A 23,450-nucleotide genomic window follows, 5' to 3' on the forward strand; every position below is an offset into this window, starting at 1 on the left:
GTTGTTCCGTTCCAGGACATTGCATTCTATTTCGCATGGCTGTATTAATGATGACAGTATGTATTTGGGGGATGGTGTGCATTTGTCTCGGGTGGGGAATGAGTTACTCATAGGAGACTTCTTAGCATGGTTAAAAACGTTAGAACATGACCTTTAGGTAGGAGCTTTGTGGGGGGTCCGGATAGCCGGTCAACTCTCCGGCCTGTGGCGGTAAGGTCATGATCGGTGAGCACTAATTGGAAGATCCCTATGAGTGGGCGTAACCCAACACGGATGGGAGCGCTCGGGAGAGGTGGCCATAGGCCCCTCAATGGGGAGGCGGTCCCTTCTAAGGATGGGTCGCCGAAAGAAAAGGAAAGGCGGTCAAGGCCCCTTCCTGTGTAGGAGGGGTTACAGCCCCCTCCTGGGGAATTTCCCGGGGCCAGTGACGTCTGCGACGGCAGATGTGGTAAGTTGTGCGGGGTTTGGGGGGGGGTCTACGCTACCTTCTAGATACCTCACACGAGTCCTCGAACGACCTTTAAGTGGCGTAGAGTTTTATTGGTGCCCCCGTCAAGTCAAAGGGAAATTGGTAGTTGCACTTGAGGTACGCCTCAGTGCTGTCGCCCCTCACCAGTGGGGGGGGTATTTCTGGTTAGGGATCTTGACACCGGTTACGACCTTGCCGTTGGCCCTTAAACGTTAGGATGTACAATTTCATAATTTCAAGTAAATGTTTGTAGGATGTTAGTTCGGCTAGGAGAACCTCTGTATTAGAGAATCTGTTAAGGTTAGCCAAACATCGCAATGTGGTAATGAAATTGTACATTAATATGAAACTGTTTAATGTTTTAATTTTGTTTTAATAAATACGGCCGGGAGGGTCACTCCCTCCCTCTTCCAAAAAACTTCAAGAACTGTTTCCGGTTTCCCTCCTTTGGGGATTGTGTTGAGAGGGGGTGGCGGGTATCTCAGCCATATGGAAAGGGGCGACCACTCGGTCCCCCCGCACGTATGGCAGAGTACCTCGATCCCCCCGGGAAGCCATCTTGGGCGGGAAGCGTGTCTCGGCTGGTATGCCCGAAGCGGCGTAGCCGAGGTGCGCTTTTTCCCGCCCTAGAGTGGGCTGGCCTAGACACTGACGCGGCTGGCCACGCCCTCGGGGCAGGCAGGGGCGGGTTTACGCCCGCCCTGAAGACGGATAAAAGGGGACGCAAGACCAGAAGGCATCCTCTTGTTCCTGTGCTCTGAAGCTGCACCTCCTCGCTGCACGTGAGCTCGAGACGGAACGAAGAGCCAATTTTGACCCACCCACCAGCCCCTGATGACAGCCAGTTGTTTTGAATAAAAGTTAATGAATAATTCTAATTTCGTTTACAGGTCGTGGTATTATCGTGTTGATTTTGAGTGTGTAATAAAGAATGGTCTATTTCATTTATGTCTTGTGATTAAAGAAATTCATTTATTTTCTTTTAATATGGTCGTAATGCCAATGTATTTTTAGTTTGATAGGATTAGTTAGCATTGTCGTATTTATTTTGGTCGGGCGGTAAGGTCATGATCGGTGAGCACTAATTGGAAGATCCCTATGAGTGGGCGTCACCCAACACGGATGGGAGCGCTCGGGAGAGGTGGCCATAGGCCCCTCAATGGGGAGGCGGTCCCTTCTAAGGATGGGTCGCCGAAAGAAAAGGAAAGGCGGTCAAGGCCCCTTCCTGTGTAGGAGGGGTTACAGCCCCCTCCTGGGGAATTTCCCGGGGCCAGTGACGTCTGCGACGGCAGATGTGGTAAGTTGTGCGGGGTTTGGGGGGGGGTCTACGCTACCTTCTAGATACCTCACACGAGTCCTCGAACGACCTTTAAGTGGCGTCGAGTTTTATTGGTGCCCCCGTCAAGTCAAAGGGAAATTGGTAGTTGCACTTGAGGTACGCCTCAGTGCTGTCGCCCCTCACCAGTGGGGGGGGTATTTCTGGTTAGGGATCTTGACACCGGTTACGACCTTGCCGTTGGCCCTTAAACGTTAGGATGTACAATTTCATAATTTCAAGTAAATGTTTGTAGGATGTTAGTTCGGCTAGGAGAACCTCTGTATTAGAGAATCTGTTAAGGTTAGCCAAACATCGCAATGTGGTAATGAAATTGTACATTAATATGAAACTGTTTAATGTTTTAATTTTGTTTTAATAAATACGGCCGGGAGGGTCACTCCCTCCCTCTTCCAAAAAACTTCAAGAACTGTTTCCGGTTTCCCTCCTTTGGGGATTGTGTTGAGAGGGGGTGGCGGGTATCTCAGCCATATATGACATGCTTCATCATAGGCCACCTATTCCCACCCTGGTAAAATGGTGCTACCAGGGCGGTCTCAACTTCATGTGGGACTATCATGAGGGAGTTCTTAGAAATTATTCGTTGGATAAATATCAGGGATACAGGTATCTAAACTAAAAACACCTAGGGTAAACCACAAAGAATCCTTCATTAGGTAGGACCCCAGGTACATATAAAAATACTTTTAAAAGTATGTTCAGGGGGCGTTATTAGGTGCTGTATATATTGCGTACCCCTGCGGGGCCAACATGTTTTGCCTCTGCTAGCATAACTAGATCTCGGGCATCTGTCAGGGCTTATATTAGAATCACTATAGCAACCTATGTGATAAATCAAAGGAAAGGACCTTCCTCTCCTTGTGAAAACAAAAATATTTTACCTGATATAAGAACGGAGAGAGATAACAGTGTTAGGATATACAATCAATTAAAAATACATAAATCTCACGGTATCTTGCCGAAAACGTTTAAACATATTTAAAACACAATTGTGGCACTACACACACATACACATTACATGCTCGGACGAGTGAAGTAACACACGTGTAAGTAAAACCATGCTCAGTTGCTGTGTACTCCTGCTACTTTCCCTAATTTGGGAGATCTTGTGCCTCCTAGTTTGTTCAGGGGTGGGTGACTCCTACTGTCACACTCTATGAGCAATATATTACACATATAATTTTAACAATAGGGATTAGCATATTGCGCTTTTTGGTTCCGGGTCCTCATTGTGATGGAACCTTTCTCACATTTTCGACTTTTATATGTTCAGTTTAATGTCATTTTTGTCTTACTAAAGAAAGATTATGATATTATCAGCAGTCCTCATTAACAAATGCAGTGGTGTGGGCTACCACAGAAAATGATCTTTCCAAGCAAGGAAAACGGTTTTCTGTTTTGGTATAAAGCATAGATCACTTACTTCCTCAAGGAGATTTGCCCTCTGTATTCCTGCCCTGGCCCTGAGAACAGCTGTCTGGTAGGAAGGTACAACGGAAATGACAGCCTTTTTATCTTATCTCAAGACATTGTTAACGGCTAGAAACAAGAAGACCTTAAGTCAAAGATCTGACAGACAACTAGCAGTTCACCCATGGAAGGCATGTTACTGTTCACACCGGAACTGATCTCCATTGTGCACATACAGAATTCCTTCTCACATGCTGCTCTCTAAATGGAGCAGCGGGGTGTACTCAGCATACATGTAAGATTGAATTCGAAAGCCTCAGGCTAAATCTGTCAAGATTTTTCGACCTAAACCAGAGATAGGGATTACCCCTGGAGAACTAAACAAATAGGTTTCCTGAAAGAATCTAATAATTTTTATAAAAAAATAATGATCTGATCTGTTTACCTTAAATTACATCTGCTCACTGCTATCTTCAACGAGCTCAAATCTTTCCTGAGCAACTGACTTACCTCCCTCGTATTGTGACAACATGACTATCAATCATTTGATTAAGCTAATACTGATCTCCCTTTATTAGAACCCTATAAAACAGGTGACATTGAAAGAGAGTATTTCCCTGACTCCATGACTCTTACTCTCGTACATACATAACACATTTCAAACACTGTTCTCTCCAAGAAATCTCTTCCCTTGGATTTTTCACAATCATGCTCTCACGTCATTGCCGTGACTACTATTGATACTACATGATCACTTCCTGAATGCTGCACCTACCTTCATCACCGGCAAAAGCATTCCACCTACTTTACTACCTCCATGAAACCTGTCCCCCAACCACATATTGGTTCGAAGAAGGATTACAAGAAAGAAGATGAGAACATTCTACAACCCAACAACCTGGTGTTTACTGCAGAGGGATTTCTTTTGATATTTTTCAGCCTCTGGAGCAGGGGAAGAGCTTCCCCAGCCGCCTGAGGCATTTTTTTTACTGTAATAACGATCGGTGCCCATGGTGCGCTGACATCATTAAATTGGAAGTGAAATGAGCCTCATTGGGGAAAAAAGAGTCTGTTTTTGGCAGAAAAATTTGCTGCATCCATGTTGTGTTTTGGGCGGTTTCCTGTCGTGGGCTCTAGGTCTACCCACACAAGTGAGGTACCATTTTTATCGGGAGACTTGGGGGAATGCCGGCTGGAAGGAAGTTTGTGGCTCCCTGCAGATTCCTGAACTTTCCATCACAGAAAATGTGTTTTTTAGTCAAAGTTTGAGGTTTGCAAGGGATTCTGGGATAAAACATGGTGAGAGCAAAACACGTAAGCCCACCATGGATAGCCCTAGGTCTCTAGGTTTCAACTTTGGTTAGGTTTTGATCACTGCCGGCTGGGGTCCAAGATTTAGGGGAACACAGAATAGTAGAAAAAGTGTTATTACCAATTCTCTGGTCACAGTGAGGCTTAACCTGCTTCATCAGGATCAGAACCTCTGACCGGGGCCTCGGAGGCCGTGGGGTGGAAGCCCCCTGTCATGAATCCAGTCCTCTGGCCCACCGTGAGGCAAAGCACCCAGGACAGGGTCCCACGGACCCGGGGAGGCCTCACCTGCATTACCGGGTCCAGGAGCTAGCTCTGACTGGGCCTCGGGCCCCACTGGGCCCCAGTGCAGGTTCCATCCTCCGGCCTGCTCCACCACGAATGGCCCGGGACAGGTGTCCATCAGGCCCAGGGAGGCCTCCCCTGCTTTGCCTGCATGTTAAGGTGCCTGAAGGGCCGGGTAGGAACTCCATCAGGGCCCCTCTCGCAGCCCTGTGCCTGAGGCCCAGCTGGGGATTTGAATTCCCGGGCGGCAGGGTCCCCTGTGTCCAGCCATCTGGTCGCACACCATGCTTACCAATGGGGTGACCAGATGACGGGCTGCCCTGGAAGTCCAGATGAGGGCTTCCTCGAATCTAGCCATGGCTACAGGAGGTTGGGTGCATTTGCCTCCGGTCACCTCTGTCACTCAGTGCGCATGTATTACAAGAAAGAGGGGTCTCAGTGCGCATGTTTTACAAGAAAGAGGGGTAGCCTTCCTCCGGATTACTAGGGACAGGATACCGTAACCCCCTTGTGGTCTGGCTGTTCTCAGCCGGCGACCAGATGCCACAGTACCTGGGGAGGGGACCCCCATCCTGATCGAGGTCCACAGGCCTGCTGTGTGGCATTTTTTTACTTTAATAACGATCGGTGCCCATGGTGCGCTGACATCATTACATTGGAAGTGAAATGAGCCTCATTGGGGAAAAAGGGTCTGTTTTTGGCAGAAAAATTTGCTGCATCCATGTTGTGTTTTGGGCTGTTTCCTGTCGCGGGCGCTAGGTCTACCCACACAAGTGAGGTACCATTTTTGTCGGGAGACGTGGGGGAATGCCGGCTGGAAGGAAGTTTGTGGCTCCCTGCAGATTCCTGAACTTTCCATCACAGAAAATGTGTTTTTTAGTCAAAGTTTGAGGTTTGCAAGGGATTCTGGGATAAAACATGGTGAGAGCAAAACACGTAAGCCCACCATGGATAGCCCTAGGTCTCTAGGTTTCAACTTTGGTTAGGTTTTTATCACTGCCGGCTGGGGTCCAAAATTTAGGGGAACACAGAATAGTAGAAAAAGTGTTATTACCTATTCTCTGGTTACAGTGAGGCTTAACCTGCTTCATCAGGATCAGAACCTCTGACCAGGGCCTCGGAGGCCCTGGGGTGGAAGCCCCCTGTCATGAGTCCTGTCCTCGGGCCCACCGTGAGGCAAAGCACCCAGGACAGGGTCCCACGGGCCCGGGGATGCCTCACCTGCATTACCGGGTCCAGGAGCTAGCTCTGACTGGGCCTCGGGCCCCACTGGGCCCCAGTGCAGGTTCCATCCTCCGGCCTGATCCACCACGAATGGCCCGGGACGGGGGCCCATCAGGCCCAGGGAGGCCTCCCCTGCTTTGCCTGCATGTTAAGGTGCCTGCAGGGCCGGGTAGGAACTCCATCAGGGCCCCTCTCGCAGCCCTGTGCCTGAGGCCCAGCTGGGGATTTGAATTCCCGGGTGGCAGGGTCCCCTGTGTCTAGCCATCTGGTCGCACACCATGCTTACCAATGGGGCGACCAGATGACGGGCTGCCCTGGAAGTCCAGATGAGGGCTTCCTCGAATCTAGCCATGGCTACAGGAAGTTGGGTGCATTTGCCTTCGGTCACCTCTGTCACTCAGTGCGCATGTATTACAAAAAAGGGGGGTAGCCTTCCTCCAGATTACTAGGGACAGGATACCGTAACCCCCTTGTGGTCTGGCTGTTCTCAGCCAGCGACCAGATGCCACAGTACCTGGGGAGGGGACCCCCATCCTGATCGAGGTCCACAGGCCTGCTGTGTGGCAGAGTGCCTGAGAGGGGGTCCCAATAAGCCCGGGGAGACCTCCCCTGTGTGGCTGGGTCCAGGAGCTTTAAACAGGTCCCATCAGGCCCCGGGACTGGTGCTCCTGCCCTGGGCTCCATCCTCAAGCCTGCCACACTGCAAGGGCCCAGAACTGGGGTACATTGGACCTGGGGAGGCTTCCCCTGTTTAGCAGGCTTCAGGAGCTCTGACCGGGACCCTGCGGCCCTGCCAGGCCCTGGGGTGAATGCTCCCACCCAGGCTCCGTCCTCTGGCCTGCAACACCACGAAGGGCCCGGGACAGGGGTCCATCAGACCCAGGATGGCCTCCTCTGCATAAGCTGTATGTTAGGATGCATGCAGGCCCCGGGTCAAAGGTCCGTCAGGGCCCCCCTTGCAGCCCCATGCATGAGGGTTAGCTAGGGCTCCATGCACCAGGGCTGCAGATTTCCTGTACCCTCCAAGTACAAGCGGAAGCCCTTTCGTTAAGGTACAGTTCAACCAGATGACAGTCCTTCGAGCTTAGCCATCTGGTAGCTCTGAGCCGCTTGGCCATCTGGTTGTGCGCAATGCTTTCCAATGCCACATCCAGATGACCAGGCTGTCCTGGAAAACCCAATCAGGACTAATTTGCTTCCTTGAGCCCAGCCAGGGCATCAGGAGGTTGGGTGCATTCGCACCTACGGTCCCCTCTGTGACTCGGTGCGCCCAGATTAGAAGGGTGGTATTCTTCCTCTGGAGTACTAGGGACAGGGTTCTCCGGACCCCCTTGTGGTCCAGTGGTACTCAGCCAGGTGTTGCCAGGACCCGGGCCGGCCCCCCGGTCACCCAGGGGCCTGGGTCTGCGCCTGTCGCCCAGCCATGTTTGATAGACCTTTTCCCTGAGCCTGCTTTACCCGAGAGCAGGTAGGGACACAAAGACGGCCAGCGCCATATACTCTGATCAATTGGGTATGCTTGGTCCGTTTAGGGATGGACTGCTCGGATGTTGTTTCAAGCAAAGAGCTTCCACCCTACCATGGACCGCCCAACTTGAGAGCTTGCCATCTGTGAAGACCCTACCCACCAGTGCGAAGGTCGAGCAGCCTTGGCAGCTTGTGCCTACCCAGTGGTCTGATAGGAGTGTAAGGGGATGGGTGGGGCCAGGTCCCGGATGCTGCCTGGTGGTCCAGGTCGATGTGAGCCAAGCCGTCACCCTCCTCCACCTAGTATTTGCGCAGCAGTTCACTACGACCATTCCGTGGGGACTCCTTAGCCACCCAGTCCGACATCCCTGTGTCTCACAAATGCTGCCTCTCTCTTCTTTGGAGACAGCTGGGCCTGCTGGGGACCATGTGGCTGCCCTGTCCCCCTAAGAGGCACCTGAGGGGGGAAAACATTTGTTCGGGATGGACATGTGGCTCCCAACAACCTGTCCAGTAGGTGGGGCTACCTGGTTGATCCTGCCAATAGCATACGCTTGTCTCAAAGATTAAGCCATGCATGTATTAGAACACACAGGCGGTACAATAAAACTGCAAATGGCTCATTAAATCAGTTATGGTTCCTTTGATCGCTCCGCTACATCTGTCACTTCGATAACTGTGGTAATTCTAGAGCTAACACATGCCGACGAGTGTTGACATCCCGGGATTAATGCATTTCTCTTCCAGGGGATCCTCATCAATAGTCATAAGCATTAGAATATTCCTGCCCATGCGCGGGACCCCGGAAACACTATATTATATGTGCCCCACATATATATAACCATATATATATATACATATATATATATATCACTGAAAAAACCCATAGGTTTCAGGCCTTATATAGTTAGGAATTAGCATTTAAAAAAACCAATGAAATTGCTCCTATATAGTTAGTTGTACTAACTATATTTCGCGCATCCGCAATCCACTGCTGATGATGTCACATATTAGATCATTCATGACATGGTCAGTGACAAGGACCCCCCCAGGCCCAAAAATATATATATTTTTTGGTTTTCCCCGTGGTACGCTCAGGGTACGCGTACATGGCATCGCACCCAGCGCCTACTCCGCGAAATTTTCAAAAACAAAATATTAGTTTTTTTGACTTTCGGGGTCCTCCTAGGCCCCCCTGATAAAACCTAGGGGGTCAGGGGGTCTCTACCCTGCCCCCTTTTACATTTTTCCCCTTTTGTTTTTCACCTCTTGTGTCTCGGTTCTACCGAGACACAATTGGCGGACTCTCCGGACCGTTTGGAATGTTCACAGACACCCGAGAGCCAATCAGCTTTCCGCTCGCGCACTTTCGTGGCGTGCCGGGTGTGCTCCCCGGTACGCGTACAGGTAAGCGCTTGAAGCGCGCATATAGATATATATGTGTTTTTGAAGTTAATTTTCATAAAAACCACTGGAGCAATTTTCACCAAATATAGAAAAGGCACTTCTGCGTACCAGTCCCTACAATTTTGCAAAGTTTGGTGTAATTCCATTCAGCGGTTCGGGCTGTAGCTGTGTCTAAACGTCCTATGGAAAATAACATGGGGAAAACCCCCCTTTTTTCTCTGCCCCCACATGACGAATCCCACCGAAACTTCCAGGGAAGGAGCGGAGCGGAGCTGGCTTAAATTTTGGAAAATTTCACATTCATTCCTCAACAGGCGCCAAAGTTATTCCCAATAGAATGTTGCGGATTTCCTATTGTAGCTAGGTCCTAACTATATATACCTACTGGCGCTCGGACTCTCCTTCACTTGCACAAGAAAGGGGCAGCACTCGCAGACCAAGGTTGAACCAGAGTTTTAATCAAAGGGAACAGAAAAGCACAGACGCATTTCGGCGTTAGCCTTCGTCAGTGTGTCATTCATCAATATCATGCGACCCATTAAATAAACAAACAATTCGTGAGCATTGTCATCGACATAGGACTATACCCCTTTTGGCCACTGTGGGCGACATCTTGGAATGGTGTTCTATCCAGATAGGGGTCTTTATCTGATTTGTACGTGAAGTTTTCACGTCAAGAAATAAAGCCATGGATCGGCTAGTGTCCTATGGCATTATGTGCAATGCTAACATAATCAAAATAGTGCAAAAAACATAAGAAGTTGGAAGAGATCATCAGACACATGAAAAAGGTGTTCCTATCCTTCAAACAAACAAAGCTGAACCAAAATGTTTCGTCATAATTTGTCACATATATATATATATATATCTCTACAGACTCCTTAGCACACGTTTTATAATTCAATAGTATACATTTGTTTTCACCATACAGCAATCATATGTTCATAAATAATTCAGATCCTTTTTAGTCAAGGTTGTCGTTGGTGTTGTTTTATTTCTGGAGACGTCACAGCCAACACGTGTTTCGTCGCTAGGGGAATGTAACCCACGACGTTGTCAAGGCTATTCTCCTTATTGTCGTTTTTTAGTTGTTGAGGTGATAATTCCAACCCTCAAGGGGTTCTTTTTATAGACTTTGTTTCTGGGGTATGTCTCTGCCCTTCTTGTGGTAAAAAGAAGGCCAAAACAGACTCTCATGAAGTCTGTATTCTCTGTCTCCCTGAAGATCATGACCTGAAGGCCTGCTCTCACTGCCAGAACCTGTCCAGATGAACTTTGAAGGACAGGGAAAGAATTAGCATATATGGCCTGGCCGAGAAGTCTAGAGGAAGGTCTCCAGTCAGGAAGGGCTCCAAGAGGGCTAGAACATCTTCTAGAAGTAAGTCCTCACGTCCTTCAGCTTCAGCGTCGGGCTCGGCGCTGAAAGAAGATCTTCAAGTGGGTCATTTATAGAAGAAAAGACCCTCGACAGTGGGCTCGCCGTCGAGAAAAGGTGCGTCGTCGACGTCGAAGATTCGAGATCCTCGGCCGTCGTCAACCCGGCGCCGATCGGCGTCGAGAGTTAAGACTCCTCCGCCGTCGTCAACCCGGCGACGATCGGCGTCGAGGAGCAGAGACCCTCCGCCGTCGTCATCTCAACGACAATCAGCATCAAGGAGTGTCACCCCTCTGCCATCGTCAACCTGGCGACGATCGGCGTCGAGGACCAAAACCCCTCCGCCGTCGTCAACTCGGCGACGATCAGTGTTGAGGTGCAAAGACCCTCTGTCGTCGGCGGCAAGGCGTTCGGCGTCGAGGGCAGGCTCTCTTCTGTCATCGCAGTCCCATCAGCGATCGACGTCGAGAACAAGGACCCCTCCACCGTCATCAACTGGGCGACGATCGACGTCGAGGATGAGGTCTCCGTCGTCGTCTCGACGGAGTTCGGCGTCGAGGGTGAGAAAAACCCCTCCGCCGTCGTCTCGAAGTTTCGACGTCGAGACTGGATGCAGCTCCGTCGTAGTCTAGAAGACACTCGGCGTCGAGTGAGAGACGTCCTCCGTCGTCGGCTACTCATCGCCGTTCGACGTCGAGACAGCACTCACCTGCTTCTTATCGGCACCGGTCGCCATCGAGACGGCGTTCAACGTCGACAAGACGGCAGGAGCCTAGATCGGCGTCTGGAGCACGTTCGACGTCGAGACAGGCCTCGGTGAGGTCTGGGGATGGATTGGTGGTCCTGGTGACGGAGTCAGCCTCACGCCATTCGTCCTCTCATTCTTCCAGGAGGGCTTCTTCAAGGTCGCCCACTCCGGAACCTGCTACCCACGTCCGCAAGTCTCCTTTAAAACCAAAGGAGGATCCTGCTGCAGTTCAGTTATCCCCAAGATGGTATCTGCCTGTAAGTCATTGGCAGTAAGGCGGATGCAGGAATATGCCAGTTCTGCACATAGGTCTCCTCTTCAGAGACTGGTGGACAAAGCGGACAGAGAGAGCCCTCCTAGACACAGGCATGAGAGGTCTCCGGAGAGAAGGCAGGACAGGTCACGTTCTCCGAGACGCAAGGTTCGCACTGTGAGATTGAGAGAAAGGAGGAGTAGTGCACACCGAAGAAGTAGGAGAACACCATCTACTTCCTCGACTTCCTCCACCCGATCCTCCAGGAGGGATTACTCCCCCACACTATCGGAATGCCCGATTTCCAGGGTCTCTCCCATAGACGACATTACCACCTACCATGAGGTTCTGCAGAGAGGTGAGCAGAAGCTCAATATTGAGATGTCTGTCCCGCAAGTCACGACAACAGTGATTTTCGAGACTCTCCATCAGAAGACAGCATCTCGACCTTTGCTGCCATTGGTTCCTGGGATCCTTGACCCTGTCATGGACACTTTTTTAACTCCAGCAACCATTAAGGCGGTGCCGGCTCGTGTCTTGAAGAAATACAAGCCAGCTACCTTGGATCCGGTCTTCGTCAAGGCGGATCCGCCTGCAGACTCTGTCATTGTGGCGGCAGCAAAGAAGACGCATGCTGTTTCTGCCACTTCTCCTGTTCCACCAGACAAAGAAAGCAGGTCCCAGGACTCGTGGGGTCGCAGGGCTTCCACACAGGAGACTGCCTGGCAGGCCGGACCTGCTGACCAAGATGAGCAGGAGGTTTCTTCATTCCAACCTTCCCTCACTGAACTTGACAGCATGGTTCCTGAGGTCCTACAATACGGACATTTAAATCTGCCTCCTGATTGTATGCATATTTTAAAAGAAGCAAAAAGACCCTCCACAAGAACGTCATACGTGTTTAAGTGGAAGAGGTTTTTTCTTTGGTGTAGAGAGCATCACTTTGATCCTACGAAGGGGCAGGAGGATGTCATTCTCCCTTGCCTTCTGTATCTAGCAAGATCTGGTCTTAAGTATGCTTCTATCAGGGTGAATATATCTGCCATTACAGCGTACAGGAAGTCACCTACTCAGCCCTCCTTTTTCCAGATGCAGGTGGTCAAGGACTTCTTACAGGGGTTAAAGAAGGTGTATCCCCCTGTTTAAAACCCTTCTCCTCCGTGGGAGTTCAACCTGGTATTATCGAAGTTGATGGGCCCTCCTTTACCAATCCACAGAGCTTCCTTGCAGCATTTGTCTTGGAAGGCCGCTTTTCTGGTAGCAATTACATCAGCGCGCAGAGTAAGCGAAATCCAAGCACTGTGTACCAATGAGCCTTACACTGATTTCCACCATAACAGAGTAGTCTTAAGGGCGCATCCTTCTTTTCTTCCTAGGGTGGTGTCTGATTTTCACATCAATCAGTCTATTTCCATGCCATCTTTCTTCCCTAATCCAGTGACCTCAGCTGAGCGTTCGCTTCATTCCTTAGACCTCAAGAGGGTGCTTAAGTTCAACTTGGAAAGCACCAAGAAAATAAGAAAGGCAGACCAATTATTTGTTAATTATGGCGCCATGAGAACAGGCTTCCCATCCGCTAAGAGATCCATTTCAAGATGGATTGTCTCATGCAGTGCCTTAGCTTACCAGCTGGCGAAAAGGCCCTTACCTTTACCTCCCAAGGCACATTCCACCAGGGGGAAAGCGGCCACTGTGGCTTTCTTGCATGACGTCCCTATGTCAGAGATTTGCTAGGACGCAACCTGGAAATCAGTTCATACTTTTACGAGTCACTACTGCCTAGAATCTGATTCCAGGGCTGGTGCTCAAGTAGACCAGGCCTCCTTGAGAAATCTGTTCGGATAGTGGTTTCCTCTATCCTAGCTTGGTTTTTACTAGGCTTACTGATCACGTTTTCTGTGTTCTCCTTTGCCCGCAGGGAGATGAGGTGATGCTCGCTATTCTATTCTAATGCTTATGACTATTGATGAGGATCCCCTGGAAGAGAAGGATTAGTTTCTTACCTGTAATCCTAGTTCTCTTCCAGGGGTATCCTCATCAAAGTCATAAGCAACCCTCCCGCCTCCCCGGGCAAAGGACTATTTTAATTTGGAGATTGTTAACCTCCTTGTTCAATGGTTTTTTCAGTCTCCGCAAAGAACAACGGACCTAACTTTCACCCCTGAGGCATGATGGGAAGCTGGGGGTCATGAGTACCTTAAAGGCACGTGTCAGTTTATTGCTATACAGCTACAGGTTAGCTTTTCAGTCTTTTTAGACTGTGTATTTGCAATGCAGCCAGGTAGTGATGAAAAATACCAATACAGGACTCTTTCGAGGCCCTGTAATTGGAATGAGCACACTTTAAATCCTATGGAGCTGAGGAAAACGGTTGTGGTGGCTCTTATTCTTTCTCGCCTAGATTATTTTAACACCCTGTACCTAGGTGTTGACAAATGACAGCTGTCTGAACTTCAACCCTACAGAACGCGGCTGCACGCACCCTGCTAAACATGCCAAAATACAGTCATATTTTTGGTGCCATTAGAAATCTGCATTGGCTTCCAGTTAAACAATTATCTGAGTTTTAGGCACCTTTCCTGGCTCATAAAGCCCTAAATGGGTGTGGAGGCCTTAACAACTACCGCAACCTATTCCAATGGCATGCCCCCTCACAGGCAATAAGATCTGCCAATAAAGCTCTGGTGTACGTCCCTTGAGTTAAGAAGGCCAGATGGGGAGGCAGATGTCTCTTTTCTGGCATCTAAGCTCTGGAATGAACTTCCACTCAATATCAGGCTTTTATTATTCAGGTCCCAGTTTAGGAGCCAAACCTGACTTTTCCCTCCCCAATAGCGATTCAGCACCTCCTGACTTATGCTTCTTCTTGCTTACTCCAGCGCCAAGATGCATCGGCATTCGTGCACTTTATAAGCCTCTTACTTACTTACTTAACCTGCGGAAGGATCATTCACGGCAGAGCGGCCCGAGCGACTCATGGCGTGAGGTTCCGTGACAATTGTAAGTGGTGTTTTCGACTCACACGAATATGGTCGAGTCTAGTATCTATGAACCGCAAATGACGAGTTTAGCAAGTGTGCGCAGTTTCGCTGTGCTAACTTAAACCGTTCGTTTGTTATGTGGGTTTGTCATCTGTACCCACGGGTTCCATCTTAGATACGGCATCCATTTTGTCTCTTGCCCTCAAGTAGCCAGCGAACGGACGCTGTCCGCTTCGCGACCCTGGGACTCCCAAGATATTTGCGGAAGACACATGTTCTTTGAAAGTGTCTTTATGACGAGGGGGATGCTACTGTAAGGCAGATGGCGCCGCTCGAGGCTCATCTTGCCGCACGGGCTTATTGTCTCAGTTGTGCATCTCATTAGGCACGTCCCTTTGATGCCTGTATCTCGTGCTTCTCGACACTCCCCTTTTACACCCTTTCCGATCTCCCCACTGTCTCCGTCTTCCTCTGCACCTGTCTTCGTTCCTGTTTCGATCTACTTTATTGCTGATTGGAATTTGCTAATGGTGGGAAGATGGGTTTTTACAGTTGGGAACCGCCAAATGTTTCCGCACTTATGTTCCGGATCTTGTGTGTTTCAAAGTGATCTAAGCGACCCCTCTGAGAGCGACTTGTGGGAACCAGGTTGTAAACTATTGTGTATCATGTTATCCTATGGGTAGAAACTGTATAAAAGGAGCGATCCACAAATACAATTTGAAGCAGTCTCCCCGAACTACACTCGATGTACTTCCTGTGACTTCTGTGTTCCCTGCAGTAAATAAACCTTGACTCTTTGACGCCGAAGGAAGTGTCCCGTGTCTCTGTGACTTGTACGCCGGAGCAGGTTACCCACGAAGGTTTCAGGTGTTGTGCCCTGGCACCGCTGGGTCCAAAGAACCCAGTCCTTCAGGCGCCAGCCCGAAACCTTAAGCCTGCCTCTCAGATGGAACACACACCTGTAGGCGCAGGGCCCGGCCCTGCCCTGGTGCGCCCTGGCTGGTGGAGCTTTCTGTGGGTGTAAGGGCACTTGGCCAGGACCAGGCCTCGGTCGGGATCTTCCACCCGGGGAGTACCGGACAGGCATACCTGTAAGGGACTGGTGGATGAGGGGACGGGTGCACCCCCCACCCTGGCTCCTCGGGGAGTGGCAGGGATGGAAAGCCCTCTAGAGACTCAAACCATGCTCACCCTGTACGAAACTGAATATCAGTGCCTCCACGGGCTGGGACCACCCCAAAGGCCTGGATGAGAATGAGCAAGAGCCATCATGGAAACCCTGCTCCTGTTGGCGGGGTCGTGCGTAAGGGGGAGCCTCCAAGCTCTCTTCTTCCAGCACCTCTCACCAGGGCAAGGGGTGGGCCAATCCCAGCCCACCGTCATGGCTCGTTGTAACCGCCTAAGAGGGGGAGGAGCCCGGTGGTGAATGGCCGATGTGCAGATGGGGTGACTTCCCTTGTTGCCAGCTACATGGTTTGTTCTGGTTCTGTGTGGCTGGTCTAAGGGTTTGAAGACTTGTGTGGACCCTCATGGTCCTACGGGAGGGGCCGGCCATGGAGCTGCCTGCCTCTGCCACTCTAGGAGCCCTCCTCGCCTGTGGGGACAGGAGGCTCACAGGCCAAGCACCTGGAAACCCTCTTCAAATTGTGCTAAATCATTTGTAGACAATCTGATTCTGGTTCAGGGTTTCGCAAGTAGCAGAGCAGCTACCTCGCTATGATCTATTGAAAGTCATCCCCTGAGGCAAGCTTTTGTCTCTGTCTGTGTGTGACCAGCAGACCCCCTTCACCATACTTGGGGGTGGGTCCCTCTACCAACAGGCTGACAGGAGGGACACAGAAGGGGTTTATGGGCCTGTGGGAGTTTGCCTCCACCACATGCTCACCGGCAAGGGGGCCTCCCACTCCCACCATGTGCCGCCGGATGCAGGGACTGGGGGTTGATCCTGTGTGGTTCAGCAGGGCGACCAGATGGCCGGACAGGGATTCCCTACTCCTGCACAAGTTGCCGGGAGTCAAGCAGCCCGGGAAGGAGCCTCCCGAGCACCGGACTCCAAGTGCAAGGCCTCTCCTGTCATCGGACTGCCGTGTGACTGAGTCCTGGGTCTGATCGTCCCAGACCATCTGGTCGCTGGGTCATCTTGGGCCATCTGGTCACCATGCTCTGCGACCAGATGGCCCAAAATGTGTCCCCCCGCCTCTCCCCCCAGGTTTCTGGAAGCCCCGTGGGGGCTTACTAGTCTAGGGAAATGTGCTTCCCAGGCAGGCCCATGGAGAAAGGGGGTGGCGTGGGGTGGGCAAGACTTAACCCTCCTTGGCTCCCCAGCCACAACTAGCAGAGAAAGGGTTAAGATTCATTCCAGCAGTTGAAACAATACTGCATATATGCAGCTCAGTTCTTTCTAAAGCACACAGAATTACTGCCATACCAGCGAACCATGAACCAGAGCCGCTGTTTATAAATTAGGCATGGTTCTGAGAGGTATTTAATCATAAGTAAACAAACACGATCTCGTACAGCCTCTCCCTTAAATGGCTGCAAATTATCTTTCCTTTCTCCAAAACAAGCCCACTCACATTGTCTCATGTATCGTCTTCCAGGTAATAATCAAGTCCTTATTGAACATTTGATTAATTATGCAAGTAAGCATCTGCTGACAGGCAACAATTACCTATTTTAAAGGACTTCAATCTCCACAACACTGACACAATAGACATCTCGTTTTTAGATCTACGGGCTTTTCATTTCAACAATAACATAATCAAATTCTCTCAAAAACTGATACACAACAAAGGGGCTATGTTAGATATCATCATTGCACCCACTAAGCACATCATAACAGATAGCCCTAATTCAGCTCAGTGTCCAATCATTCCTTGTTTTCGTTCTCCAACACAATCCCTAACAAAATCCTTAAAATCAACCTGAAACAAAATATGTATGTATTAGGAGAACTAGAAACATTCCACTTGCATCTTGTAACATTAGGATTGACACTACCTCACTGGAACCCAACATGCAAATAATAGTTTAAAAATTAACAATTGCAACTTACTCCCTCCCCATCATCAGTGAATTTACAAACAAGAAAAGAACTAAACCCAAAGCAGTGAAAGGATAGTTCCCTTCAGTAATAAAGTTAGAGAAAAACGTTGCTATCCCTAGAACCTAAATTGAAGAAACATCCTCTGCTCTACTGCCAACACCTTGAAAAGTATGAGGAAGAGATATAAAGCAAATCTAATGGATATCCACATTAACAGAGAACCAAATTAACACAGCAAAAAAATCCCCCAAGAAACTCCTTGAATTCATTAAAGCACAAACTTATTCTCACAAACATATTGCTCCTCGGCCCAATGGCCCATGCAATGAAGAAGAAAAGTGTGTCACTCTGACTAAATACATAATACGTAAAGTGACAAAAATGCAAACTGATAGGTAGACTTCCTTCAAGTCACTCCATCTTGACCCGTTCGAAAAAAACAGATTCTCCAGCACAACTGACAAGTATAACATTGGATCCTATCCCTCCTAATCTGGCAAAATCAACGTGGTCATCCCTTCCTCCTTCATTGGAGGAGTATCTTGAGTTCCTCAATGGCTAGAAGGGGAGATTCCTGCATCCCGGAGGCATAATCCGGCCTATTCTCAAAAACTGTAAAGTAGATTTTTTAACACTTCTACAGCAAAAATTACCTCACTCGGGTTCGGAACTGGATGACCCAGAGGAAATGGAAACCAAAAATATGAAAACCGTAATTTTTATTAGCATCTCTAATCTTAAAGACGTTAAAGTAATCTCTTGGCAAGACAGTCTTCAGAAATAACACTATGTCCTGAATGGAATACACATCACCAAATCCATATTCTGTACCCGTGTCAAGGTAAACGTAGACATCCACAGCAAAGGTGTTGTTGAAAGCATGTTTCACTAGGTGAGAAGATTAAAATCTGTCAAACCATTGAAACGTAAGGAGGATTTTAAATAAGCTGTCCAGGTTCTACACATTTCTGTGTCCATTATGTGTAAGGTCTCGAGACTCAATACCCAAATATCTCCCACCTGTGAATACTTTTGCAACGATTTATGAAAAACTTATATTTCTTTGAAAACATCTATTGCCTATTTCGAACCCTGCACACTGGGGTCTTTATCACCGAATGAAGTTTCATATTCTGCCTCTGGTGAAGCATCGGTACAACAGCCTCCTTTACTCTTCATAATGTAGCAACTAATTGCTGTATAAATGTATCTTTATGTGTAAAACACGCTGACACGCATTTGGACTTTGTTTGCGTTATAGAAAATGTAAATGATCACCTCAGAAGGTAATGGGAAAACTGAAAAGGGCAGGTAAGGTTATAAAGTTGGCCACGTATGACAGCAAATGTTTTACAAGGCTGCCCATACTGCTGGATTTTGGAGGATGTCTGTTTGCTTTTTAATAGGCCGCAAACGTAACTCTTATTTGTGACAAGCATTTTATAAAAATATTATTGCAGAAGCACCAAGTTAACTCGTTGAGTGCTCATGACGGCTCCCGGCCATCATGAGTCACAGTAGGCGTGTGCTCATGACGGCCGGGAGCAGGGCCGGACTGGAAACCACAACCAGCGTTGGCAAAGTGTTATGCCGCCCGCCCCTCCTCCCCACTGGGGGGGGAGGGGGTTGGAGGTGCCGCCGAGCTCTTTGCCAGGCCGGTTTTCGGCCGATTTTAGTACAGGGCCGGTTTTGCAGGTATCCTGCAAAGACGGCCCTGTAAAAAAAACGGCCCCCAGGGGCCCAAAACCGGCCCCCACCTGTGCGGTGCACCAGGGGATTGCCCGGTGCCCACTATGCCCAGTCCGGCCCTGGCCAGGAGCTGTCTGAGCGTTGTCGCTCCGCCCACGTGGTATTAATTCCCCGCCTGTGCAAGAGAATTAATCAGTGGGCGGAGTTCAGACGCGTCATGAGCACAAGCCCACCATGATTTATGACGGCCGGGAGCCGTCCTGAGTACGGGAGCGCCACGCCCAACCCCCCCCCCCCCTCCCCCCTCGCACCACGGCGAATTTGCCCTGCAGCATGGGGGTTAATGAAAGATAAGGGATACACAACCACCTCTTTTTATCGGTTTAAAGTCAGTGCACAGGCTACATGGGCCAGGTCACATGAAGTTTTCACTGGGGCCAACATACAAAACATTTGGTACCTATTTTACTGCTTAGATAATGCGGGAAGGAGGAGTCCTATGTTATATGAACATCTTAGCACCCAGACAAAAGTATAACCAAGCACCAGCAAAAATATGGCCCATTTAATGCTTATAGAAAATCAAATTTTGGTACTTTTGAGTTTGATTTCTAGCAAACTGATTTCCCCAAACTCAGATTCATTATTCATGCGTTTGTCTCATCCTTTCAAATCCAATTACATACTTCAGTATTATAGACTGCAGACTGTGCTCCACTTCCTTAGGCGAACTCAGCAAAAACCTTGCGGAAGGGCATTCGTATCATTCGTGCAGCACAGCACAATTCATAAAATCTACACCTAGAGTTTTGTTATAACCTCTGCTGATAAAATAAAAACCAATAGACCCAAGGGTGGACTGATCTGCAGTGCAATCTGAAGATTGCGTGAGGTGCTGGAAATTAAAAGTCAGTCACCACGTTAATCTAAAAAGCAGCACGGCTGTCACGAGCACTGATATATAGCACAACATATAATGTGCCACTGGGTCACAGGGGCTTAAGAGCCCCCCTGTACTGCAGATATGACTTCCTTTACTGCCCTATCAGGGGCTAGGCGCTATTTTCTGTGCTTACATTGCGGCCCTGTGCACCCTTGCTTTGCCTCTACCGGCTCTTCCCTTGCAACCTACCTACAACTGAAACTCAGAGATCAGCATATCCTTTAGACAAAGAAAGCACGATACAAGCTCTTTCCTCGCCCTGCCCCACCCTTGCCTCTCTAACCACATGATTTCAGGTCTGATTGGCTGCAAAACCAGTCACACACTACTTACCAAAAGAATTTCATGCAACGCCTTTCCCAGCTGAACCCCAGCATTTTAGCCTCCAAAGAAATGCTCTGCAATCCCTGTCACACCCGATTATACTTTTTTTCTGCGAATAAATAAATAAATCCCTATCACCCATCAAGGTTTCAAGGCGCTGGGGGCCCTTGGAGAGATTAAGTGAGCTATTGCACAGAGTCACATGGTGCTGTGCTGAGTTGCGGGCGGTGGTCGAACCGTAAGCCCTGGAGTCAGCCGCTCTGGCTGCTGAGCCACACCTCTCCAAATTAACAGACCGCTGTAGCCACTGCTGTGAAGTGTGGTCAACCCTCAAGGGAGCCCCAATCCTTTAGGGGGGCCCCATTCAGCCTAAGGCCAATAAATATCTGTGAGATATAGGAGTCTCAGGGACCTCTCATCACAATCTGCAGGGGGACCCCATCATTTTGCTTTACGCCACTGCTAGTGCCTGCATCACCTCCAAGCACCGATGGATGAGTGAGTAATCTTGTGCAACACTACTCACCGTGGAGAAAGCCGCCTCTCAATATGTTTTTTAAAATAGATATGCGCCTGTACACAGTAGTGGTCAAGGACAGTTGTAGTCAAATGCTATCTGATGGATCTGTGTGTTCTTACATGTGTGTTTATATGCAAATGGAATGAAAGAAGGAAAATTATTCCTTAATTTAAAAGAGAGAAAGTGTGATAAAACAAGGATTAGGGGTGGGATACTCTGGTCGGGAATGTGCAACCAAGTGTGGGATAAAAAATACAATTCTGCACATTTTAAATCTGTAGAGAGGGGAATACTGGAGATAGAGGGACAACCTAATCTGGCTCTAATTTGCTCTCCTGTCAGGGAAGCTGTAGGAGGAACAGAGGTTGAAAATGACATGCCTCAGGTTCACTTACAGGTAACTGATGGAGTGGTCTTGACTGGAGATTGTATTCAATTAGTGAATTATAACTCGCTCGTGTGATTTATGGATTTTTAAATTCTTTTTTACCTCATCATTCCTTTATTTCAACAAATAGGTTGACATTAGTCCAAAAAAATAATTCACAAATTAGTTTCAATATAGCCGCAGCATAACATTTCAATTCTTGAATAGTTTTTGCACGGACATAAGATACTTGATTTCATTGTTCAATAAGTGCAAGTCACACCTTTTTAATAGATAAGCTAGACTTCACATTGCATCAGTATCCTTCACATAGTGCCAAGTTAGATTTAAAGCTAAACTAGATTCGTAGCATGTTAGATATTCTTAATCTTGATCAGAATTCTACGTGCTTCCTTATACGGCTAACCCTGGTTTGAACCTCAAGAGGTATGCTAATGTTCATAAACACCCAATTGTATTAGTGCATGGGAATATGCGTGTGCTGCCTACATTTGAGTCTATTTTAAAATGAGTGGTGGTAGCCAAAGCTGTGACAATGGTTTTTAGCAGCTGTGCTCATTGGACGAAATGAGGTGATTTGTAGTGAACAATATGGTAGTGTAGTAGCTTGCACTCTGTTCAAACATATTCACTTTGTTACGGTATCAAACGAGTGGTGATTGCTATGGCCCTATGTCTCTGTGTACTGTCGACAGCCACAGGGACAAGACAGTTAATGTGCAGTGATTATTGCCAATTGTGACTGCTGCAGTTATAGGACCTTATGAGATATATAGATTAGGACGGTTGGCATTGTTGTGGCTTTGTCTAGTTGAGTGGCTTTGGCTGACAGGACTACTCTACACTTTTCCGCCCCTCAATAAAACTTTAGGAGTAGTAACTGTACTTACATTAAAGTTCATAGTTCATAAATAACTATAACATGAACACAACTTCTTACCAATCTACAACTGCATTCTAATCTGTTGATAATTTAGTGCAGCAAATGATGCTGTTATCGTCTGATAGGGGAACTTTCTGTCCTATTGTGCTCACTTGCTTATTCCATGACTAAGACTAGTCCTATCCTTCATACCTGTGTAGACACCGCATCCACCCTGCCACCACCCCAGAGTGCCTGCACACTTACCGGACACTCGGTCGATGCTGTACATACGCTCCAGCTTTTTTCGACGCCACCCTGACTCGCTGGATTGGTGCTGCTCCAGGTCAAAGGACCGCTGGGTGGGCATTGCTGATCTGGTACATGTTGGGCAGTCTTTAGAGTTCTGGCGACTGCCAGCCCAGCTCTTAGGAGGCCTTGTGATGTTGTGCGAGCTCCCAGAACTCTGCAAGGGCTGCGCCAGCTGGTGCTGCTGATGCTGATGCTGGTGGTTGTGGTGATGATGATGATGGTGGTGATGGTGGGGATGGTGGTGTTGATTGGGGTCCTGCTGGTGCTCCTCTCTGCCTCCCTTAATCACCACTAGCTCCATGCTCTCATTCTCGTGATCCGACAGCAGAGGTCTCTCGCCAGAGATGGTGTAGACTCGAGCCTGAGACCCCTCACTCGGGATCAAAGTCTCACTGTGTTCCTCTGAGAAACTCCTCTCAAACTTGCTGTCCGAGATGAGTGAGAGTCTGCGCTTGTTCTGGGCGGCTTGCTGCATTTCAGGGGAGTCCTCTTGGCCAATGTAGGAGTCAGCCAACAGGTGATCTGAAACAGAGGTGACATGCTCGGTTTTTATCTCTGTTCCCTTGGATGGAAGACCCTATGATTTGCTTTGGGAGTGGAAACTCTTTTTTCATGTGTCTGCTGGTTTAGAGATTACAAAAAGTTATTAATGTATGGTCTAGTGCTCTCCCCAATAGTTACATTTAAGGTACTTCAGTCTGCACACTCCAAAAAGTAACAGGTGTGTTACCTTGCCCACACTAGTGCATATTGATTGATATCAGTGACACAGATAGATAACATTTTTAATTTGTAGCCAACATAAATCACAAATCTATCAGCCCCACAACACCAATAAACTCCACCTCAGCATCTACTGGGACATTTCAAGGCATGCGATGTGAGCGGAAGTCTAAGGTGATAGTGCATGAGCTCAGGACTGCTCAATACTGATCCGGTTAGAGAGGGGAGGGGTGGATCCATGCTAGATCTTATCTTTTTTTTCCACATCCTGAAAATCTGCACTAAATCCATTTACCTGGACCTATGTCATACATGCTTGGTCCAAACCAATGACACTTGGTGTGGTCTTGGAAAAGGAGAAGGGTACGGAAGAA

At 48.6% G+C, this 23,450-nt stretch overlaps 1 protein-coding gene across 3 annotated transcripts in view; it reads right to left on the minus strand.

The window, feature by feature from the left end:
* The window catches only part of NSMF (NMDA receptor synaptonuclear signaling and neuronal migration factor), a 198,526-nt gene that overhangs the window by 105,509 nt on the left and 69,567 nt on the right, over positions 1-23,450 (minus strand). For all 3 annotated transcript variants that reach the window (XM_086921190.1, XM_086921191.1, XM_086921189.1), the window contains one exon: positions 22,309-22,875. In XM_086921190.1, coding sequence (XP_086777316.1) covers positions 22,309-22,875 — 567 coding nt within the window. The remainder of the gene's footprint in view (positions 1-22,308; positions 22,876-23,450) is intronic.

This window comes from Lissotriton vulgaris, chromosome 5, assembly GCF_964263255.1.
Source record: "Lissotriton vulgaris chromosome 5, aLisVul1.2, whole genome shotgun sequence".
Taxonomy (NCBI): Eukaryota; Metazoa; Chordata; class Amphibia; order Caudata; family Salamandridae; genus Lissotriton; species Lissotriton vulgaris.